The sequence below is a fragment of the Mastomys coucha genome, unplaced genomic scaffold, assembly GCF_008632895.1.
Source record: "Mastomys coucha isolate ucsf_1 unplaced genomic scaffold, UCSF_Mcou_1 pScaffold21, whole genome shotgun sequence".
NCBI lineage: Eukaryota > Metazoa > Chordata > Mammalia > Rodentia > Muridae > Mastomys > Mastomys coucha.
The window spans coordinates 142271220-142280257 of record NW_022196904.1 but is presented as its reverse complement, the minus strand read 5'-3'; the positions used below and the strand labels follow the sequence as shown (position 1 = coordinate 142280257).

Sequence of the window (9038 nt, the reverse complement as noted above, 5' to 3'; positions counted from 1 at the left end):
TTTTTGGAGGGGAAACTGTGAAAGGAGAAATTTACATGTAAATAAAGAAAATATCTAATAAAAATATTTAAAAAAAAAAAAAGAATTTCTGCCTTTCATCAATCATAAGACAACGAACCTCCTGCAAAAGATGAGGAAAAAACATCTCCATATGGCTTATCAGGATCTTGTCTAATTTTAAAAAGTTCCTCTGTCTTTTCTCCAGAATCTAGTAATTTATGCCAAGTGTCCTCAGTCCCAGAAACAAAGGCACCCCTCTTGGGAATGGCAGCATCTCTCCCTTCCCCCGTGTGTTCCAATCATCATTACAGTCCTCAGGTACAGGAGGATGTAATATTTCAGGTACAGCAACAGACAGCCAGGAGCACTCATCCTCAATGGGAGCTGAAATTCTTATTTCAATTTTGTTCTATTTAGTCCCTTCTGACCTTATACTAGAACCTTTTTAGCTTGCAAAAAAATTGTCTTGAGTCTCATTATCTAGCTCATACTCACATAAATAATGTCATAGCCTTTTCTAAATCCTTTGGCTCATCACCATTTGTTGTTTGTACAATACAGACCAATAACCAAGTCACCCAGAATTACATTGGAATACTCTCTCCTTGTCTATAGGCTTTCACTATATTTTCTTCAATTTGACCCCATACTCTGGGATCTAGACTGCACTTTTCAGGAAATCAATGATTATGTTGTTAAATCCCAACATCCTTGTAGCTGGGCTTAAGACATTATAGCACTATCCTTTTTTTCTTAAAAAAAAAAATGTTAAAGAATTATGTATCCACTCAATATATGGTGCTGATTTCCCAACTTTTGGCGCCATGTTAATCCCTGTTTACTTCCTCTCAAGGTTCCTTGCAGATAGTTTTTCACTCAAGTCCTGTTCAGGTACCACATACCTACTTTTTAGCCAACTTGTGCAACTCTTGCCTGCTAGACCTGGGATCTGAGAACATGAAAAAAACAGAGCAACTACTGTCTACTTTGTTTTGTTTTGTTTTTTGTTTTGTTTTGTTTTGTTTTTTGTTTTTTTGAGACATGGTTTCTCTGTATCCCCTGGCAGTCCTGGAACTCACTCTGTAGACCAGGATGGTCTCAAACTCAGAAATCTGCCTGCCTCTACCTCCCAAGTGCTGGGATTAAAGGCGTGCACCACCACTGCCCGTACTGTCTACATTGTTAAAGGAACATTTGATACTATATTTTTTCTATCCATACTATTGTTTCATAATAAGAATCTACATTGTAAAAGGGCTATTTGATACATTTTCAGCCATGATAGGAAACACAAGGAGCATTTATGGAAGACAAAAATCTGTTTTATGCAAATCAGTTATGCAAGTGAGATGCTAAAGTCATTTCAAGATGTCCCTGGATTCCATTCCAACTATAATTATAACATTAGTGTCTAGAACCTTCATAGCTTTTATCTTTATAAATATAAATCTTGAATTACTTCTTAGGTTGTTTTCTTAGTCCCACTAAGTAACTACGATAATTTTCCTCATGTTATAGCATACTAAAATTATCTTGAATTTATGTGTACATGTAATTACTGGGTAATAACAAATGTGGTCTTTGCTTCCAGTTTAGCCTATCAGGATGTTTATCAATAATACTGCAAAAGAGGCCTTCAAATCATATGGTAAGTCAGAAGACTTAGAGCAGCTCTGGAAAGTTTTGTCAGTGAAACAATGAAATTTTCAAACAATAATTTTTTAAAAAAGAAAAGTCAATGAGGAATTAGCATGGCCTCTGAGTCATTAAATATTTCCCCAGAAGCCATTGGTGGTGGGTAGAATTTAAAGTATGAGAAGCATAACATTACTTCAAAGGAAAATAATGTGATTGTCTCATCTTAGACAATAAAAGTATAGAAACAGTACTATTGCCATAAATGAATATTCAAACAAGTTTCATGATGATAAATACCACTATTTATTTATTTACAACAATAATTTACTTTAATTCTTAGAACAAAGAGCACTGCCTAGTAGAGCTGCCTTGTCTGGCCTTAGTGAGAAAGGAGGACCACTATTTCTTAAAGCTGTCCAAACCTAAACTTCAAACTGTAAGAAACAAGGGCCGGGGATATGGCTCAATTTCTGGGCAAACAAAAGGACCTGAATTTAGATCCCACATCTGTGGTGCGTTATCTTGATTACTAACTGATGTAAAAGGGTCCAGCCTACTGTGGGTAGTGCCATGGCTGGGCAAGTGTGTCTGGGCTATATAAGAAAGCTAGCTGAGCAAACCAGAGGGAGCAAGCCCGTAAGCAATGTTCCTCCATAGTTCCTGCCTTAGTGTTTCTGCTTTGAGTTCATATCTTGAATTTCCTCTATAATTGACTGTAAGATGATATAAACCCTTTCTTTCCCTAAATTGCTTTTGGTCATGGTATTTATCACAGCAACAGAAAGCAAACTGGAACAGTCAGTAACAGTATACATGTGTACTATGCCAACAAATTCATTTAACAAGACATCAGAGTTGTTATATAAAGTAGTGAGTCAAGGGGGGAAAAGATACAAAGGGCTTTGAGACTATGTCAGACTGTGTGCTTCATCCACAGACATCAAAAACATGCTAAGACATCCTACAACATCCAAAGAAGTCTAAATCCAAAAATCAAGAATAAATTAGTAAGATAATTTATCAGTGTTACAGAATATAAGTTGCCTGTAGGGAAAAAAATCAACTGGGTGTCTGTGTAATTTGTTACACTTACCTATTAAGGGAATTCACATTGTTCTGAATACTGAACCCTTTCAAACAAAGCTGCTATGTATACTTACCAATAAGTCTTGATACAGACATATTCCTTGTTCCTCTTATATATGGATACTTATCTTTCTCTACAGAAACCACCCAAGTATTTTCCAAAGTGTTTATTGCCTATTGCATTTCCGTATCACCTCCAAACCCATCGATAGAAGCCAAACAAGTTTTCTTGTTTGTTGTATTCAGATAACTTTGCCCAACAAAACTTGTTCTGTAAACATCCCTTCTCCAAGTGGCCTTACAATACAGTTGCTGATTAAAGCTCTTTTAAAAAGGAAATGATGATCCTGGAATTATCACTTTTCCATGTAACTAAAGCTTCAGCAAGTGTTTCAACTTCTAGTTACAAAGAACCATACTGGGGGAGTAACTTGGACCCGCGGGACCAGGCACACAGGAACTCTGCCAGCCCAGTGACTCGGGTTCCTTCCAGTCTGTCTGGGCTGGTGTCCAGAGCAGACCTTAGGCGCAAGCTCCAAAGCCAGTCCCACAACAACCAGAGGATGAAGTCACTCACTCTGGGCTGGAGAATGACCTCCAACAGTGTATAGTTCCCCCACATCATCAAGAAATCTAGCTAGATAGCACCTGTTTTCCCAAGAAAATTCCATAAATCTTGTCTTCCTGCTGTCTAACAACCCTAGAAACTTACTGGGACATTAGCTTTCTGGTAATATAAAGCTGTGTAACAGGTAGATTTCTCTATACCATGGATACATTTTATGTTCCATTTGCATTTAACATGCATTCCACTTTTCCCAATAGTCTAAAAAATACTAATGCACATAAATCCTGTCTCTTTATCTACTAATTCAGCACAACATAGACATTCAATCAGTTATCTATGGAGAGAGAAATATATGCATGTCATAGCAAAGGTTTGGTAATCCACCCCCTGCTGCAGGCCTGTTGATCTGGACCTCCCTCAACCCGCAGGAGAAACAGGGTCCTAGTCAGGTCGACCAGGCATAGGTGAAGAAATGATGGCAGAGACTACACATGAAGTACAGGATCTGAATGTATTTCTTGAAAATGGCATCAGACTTTTACAGTCATTGCTAAAGAGAGATGGTAAATCTGGCAGCTCAGCAGTTGAGGTACATCTGAGGCTATCTGAAACACACTGGGTCTAAAGCAGCAGCTATCTCCTCTGTACTGGTGCTGTATCCCCCAGTCCCAAGCGCTCTGGGCCCGGGGGGACTGTGGACTGCATGAATCTGAGTCCTAATCCATCTAAGTTCTAGTCAGAGTGCCAGTCCGAGTCCAGCACAAGTTCCCAAGTGCTAGTCCTGCCTACGAGTCCTCCTGCACAAAGTGAAAAGCAGGCTTATATGGTATACAGAAAGCAGGGCAGATGACAAGAGTCACATCAAGGTCAGTGATGTTACTGACCAAGATCAAGAATCCAGTTGTGAGGCGGGTGGGCTGGAGAGCAAAGGTACCCTCCACACTGGGGCTAATTTGGTATTCCTATGCTAATTCTTTGGTTCTGCTGGAGGCAAGGACTAGGAGGTTCTGATCTAGCATTTCCTGCTAATTCTCTGGGTCTTGCTGGAGGCAAGCACTGGGAAGTTCCTACCTAACAGTTCTAGCTAATGTCCTTGAGTGAGGGAAGCCCTTCAATTACTCTCTAGTATGTAAAACAGTTCTGTGTTCTGTGGGACTGCCCTAAGGAATGTGTTTGACCTCTGTTGCTAGCTCTGAGGAAAACCTGTCTGGCAAGGCAGATTCCTTGAGAGAAATTCCAAGCTAAGGACAGCTAGGAATTGAATTAGGATATTTTGGAACATTGTGCTGACCAGGAGACAATGCCCAATCTTAGCCATTCACGAATCATTTCTTGGGGTACCTTTTATGCCTAAATCAGAGGGCGTGTTGACGATTGGAAAGACTGATCTGGAACACATCTGAGTTAGGGGATACCAGCGACTGTCTGAATATCCAGGAGGCACAGAACTCCTTTTGGATTCTTAATGCCTCTTATCCTTAATCGGGCTTTTACTCCAGATATTATAGATGTAACTGGAGTAGACGAGTGGGCATGGCACCCCCCTCCAAAAAAATGTGTTTGGTCCTACTAGGAGCCTCACTACTCTGCAGTTCTGACAACCTAGATATCTCACTAATCCAGAAAGACTAGAATTTCTACATCCTACAAGAATATACTAGCCAGGAATAAATATGAAATAGTTTCAATTACTGGACAATACTTTTCAATCTGTTTTAGCTGATGTGGACCATGACAATGAACATCCTAAGCGTCTTTGCAACACTAGTTGGTGTGTTTTTAACAACAGTGGAACTGATAGTGACTTCAAATTTAGATTCTTCCCTGTGGCAATATGTAAGTATGGGGTTTCTGAGAGAATTTCATCATGATTGTGCCTGTAGTCCCTGTGTCAAGATCAAAGTATTTAAGGATTAGTCAAACTAACAAGATTCTTCTCCTCAGTTTAATCTGGGACATTTCTACCAACTATCAGTGTGCTGCAGACTCCATGCTATATCCCAAAGCCTCAGGCAATCAAGTAAAGTCTTACAAATATCAGTACAGACATTTTTTTTTGATGAAGCATTATAGTCAACCCTGGCTGCTCCTTGTTGCTATAATACTTTTATGATTGACAGTTCATTTCTTCCTAGGTATCTACATCTCTAAGACCAATTTTCACAAGGTTTTAAAAGGTCAAATTTGCTAGAGTTAAAACTTTACTCTTCCACAAATGAAATGGCATCCATATGGACTTATATTAGCTATAGACTTATGGTCAATGCAAGTGCCATAGACTACATAGTAAAGCTTATCTTTGCAATAGATGTAATTTGGAAGTATCGTATACTCAGTTCCATATGCACAAGCCATGTGGACATTTTTGTGCTTCTGCATCTGTTTTTTAGAAGGTCCATGCACAACTGTTTAAGGCTACTTGTGTTGTGTGTCTGTTGTCCTGTGCAGATGGAACTATAACATAGGCACACTTAGTCACTTAAGTTTGTTGGTGTGAAAAGAATGAGGATGACAAAAGAAAGAAAGGGATGCTAAACAAATTATTTAGCAATTTGAAGCCATGGTAATTAAGTCTAGTCTATGGACTATTTTCTTTCTATTCTATGCCTGGGCCTTTACAGAGGCTAAAATATCTGAACTTTTAACCAAGAACTAGAAACTACATTTTTTTCATGTGTGTGTGTTTAATCCATTCTTTTCTTTTTTTTTTAGATTTATTTTATTTCATTTTTTTATGTGTATGAGTACACTGTAGCTATACAGATGACTGTGAGCCATCATGTGTGTGGCTGCTGTTGATCTCAGGACCTCTGCCACCCCGCTCACTCCGGCCCAGATCAGAGCGTCCGATCTCATTATGGGTGGTTGTGAGCTACTATGTGGTTGCTGGGATCCGAACTCAGGACCTTCGAAAGAGCAGTCAGTGCTCTTACCTGCTGAGCCATCTCACCAGCCCCGAAACTACGTTTTTTAAGTTGATGCCATTAAATGCTGGTTGTGTCTAACTTGTTAACTTAATTAAGAAAGCTCTCCTAACTTAAACATATAAGAGTTATAGTTAATGAACTAGTTCCAAAATATATTGGTTTGTAATTCACCATTACATTTTTCTTACTTCTATGTATCTTGAGAGAACTCTAACAACAAAAATAACAAGAAGAAACAATTACTTCTCCTTAATATCTATTAATATCAATGGACTCAATTCCCCAATAAAAAGACATAGACTATCGGACTGGGTACGTAAACAGGACCCAACATTTTGTTGCATACAGGAAACCCACCTCAGTGACAAAGACAGACACTACCTCAGAATAAAAGGCTGGAAAAAAGTTTTTCAAGCCAATGGTCCCAAGAAAAATGTTGGAGTAGCCATTCTAATATCGAATAAAATGGACTTTCACCCTAAAGCGATCAAAAAAAGGTAAGGAGGGACACTTCATACTCATCAAAGGTATGATCTACCAAGATGAACTCTCAACTCTGAACCTCTATGCTCCAAATGCAACAGCATTTACATTCATAAAAGAAAATTTACTAAAGCTCAAACCCCACATTGCACCACACACAATAATACTCATAGATTTCAACACCCCACTCTCTGCAATGGACAGATCGTGGGAAGAGAAACTAAACAAACACACAGTGAGACTAACAGAAGTTATGGAACAGATGGATTTAACAGATATCTATAGAACTTTTTATCCTAAAACAATAGGATATACCTTCTTCTCAGCACCTCATCGTACCTTCTCAAAATTGACCACATAAATTGGTCACAAATCAGGTCTCAACAGATACAAGAAGATTGAAATAATTCCTTCAATCCTGTCAGATCATCATGGACTAAGGCTGTTCCTCAATAACAACATAAACAATTGAAAGCCCACATATACGTGGAAGCTTAACAACATTCTACTCAATGATAACTTGGTCAAGGAAGAAATAAAGAAAAAAATTAAAGACTTTCTAGAGTTTAATGAAAATGAAGCCACAACATACCCAAACTTATGGGATACAAGGAAAGCAGTCCTAAGAGAAAAACTAATAGCTTTAAGTTCCTCCAAAAAGAAACTGGAGAGAGTACACACCAGCAATTTGACATCACATCTGAAAGCTCTAGAACAAAAAGAAGCAAATTTACCCAAGAGAAGTCAAAGGCAGGAAATAATCAAACTCAGGGCTGAAATCAACCAAATAGAAACAAAAAGAACTATACAAAGAATCAACCAAACCAGGAGCCGGTTCTTTAAGAAAATCAACAAAATAGATAAACCTTTAGCCAGACTAACTAGAGGGCACAGAGACAGTATCCTAATTAACAAGATCAGAAATGAAAAGGGAGACATAACAACAGTCACTGAGGAAATCCAAAAAATCATCAGATCCTACTACAAAAGCATATATTCAACAAAAGTGGAAAACCTGGATGAAATGGACAATTTTCTAGATAGATACCAGGTACTAAATTTAAATCAAGATCAGATCAACGATCTAAACAGTCCCATATTTGCTAATGAAATAGAAACAGTTATTAATAGTCTCCCAACCAAAAAAAGCCCAGGACCAGATGGGTTTAGTGCAGAGTTTTATCAAACCTTCAAAGAAGACCTAATACCAATACTCCTCAAACTATTCCACAAAATAGAAACAGAAGGTACTCTACCCAATTTGTTCTATGAAGCCACAATTACTCTTATACCTAAACCACACAAAGACCTAACAAAGAAAGAAAATTTCAGACCAATTTCCCTTATGAATATTGATGCAAAAATACTCAATAAAATTCTTGCAAACTGAATCAAAGAATATATCAAAACGATCATCCACGATGATCAAATAGGCTTCATCCTAGGGAGGCAGGGATGGTTCAATATATGGAAATCCATCAACATAATTCACTATATAAACAAACTCAAAGGAAAAAAATATGATCATCTCATTAGATGCTGAGAAAGCATTTGACAAAGTCCAACATCCCTTCATAATAAAAGTCTTGGAAAGATCAAGAATTCAAGGCCCATACTTAAACATAGATAAAGCAATATACAGAAAACCAGTAGCCAATATCAAACTAAATGGAGAGAAACCTGAATAAATCCCACTAAAATAAGAGACTAGACAAGGCTGCCCACTCTCTCCCTACCTATTCAATATTGTACTTGAAGTCCTAGCCAGAGCAATTAGAGAATAAAAGGAGATCAAAGTGATATGAATTTGAAAGGAAGAAGTCAAATTATCACTATTTGCTGATGATATGATAGTATACTTAAGTGGCCTTCCTCTACACAAAGGATAAACAGGCAGAGAAAGAAATTAGGGAAACAAAAGAACAAATGTGTGTTCTTTTTTATTATTATTATTAGATATTTTCTTTATTTACATGTAAATTTCTCCCTTCCCAGTTTCCCCTCTAAAAAACAAAGAAACAAACAAAAACAACAAAAACAAACCCTAGCTGCCTCCCCACTCCCCATGCCTGCCACCCCACCTTCTCCTGCTTATTGGCCCTGGCATTCCCCCACACTGGGACACAGAACCTTCACAGGGCTGAGGTCCTCTCCTCCCATTGATGATCGAATTTGCAATCCTCCACTATACACACGCTGCCAGAACAATCAGTCCCACCATGTGCAGACCTTGGTTGGTGGTTGAGAATCTGGGAGCTCTGAGGGTATTAGTTAGTTCATATTGTTGTTCGTCCCAAGGGGCTGCAAACCCCTCAGCTCCATTGGTCCTTTCTCTA

General features: G+C 38.3%; 1 protein-coding gene across 6 annotated transcripts in view; it reads left to right on the top strand.

The window, feature by feature from the left end:
- Positions 1 to 9038, top strand: part of LOC116103576 (membrane-spanning 4-domains subfamily A member 14-like) — a 32107-nt gene that overhangs the window by 14431 nt on the left and 8638 nt on the right. For all 6 annotated transcript variants that reach the window (XM_031389748.1, XM_031389746.1, XM_031389750.1 and 3 more), the window contains 2 exons: positions 1592 to 1648; positions 5012 to 5128. In XM_031389748.1, coding sequence (XP_031245608.1) covers positions 1592 to 1648; positions 5012 to 5128 — 174 coding nt within the window. The remainder of the gene's footprint in view (positions 1 to 1591; positions 1649 to 5011; positions 5129 to 9038) is intronic.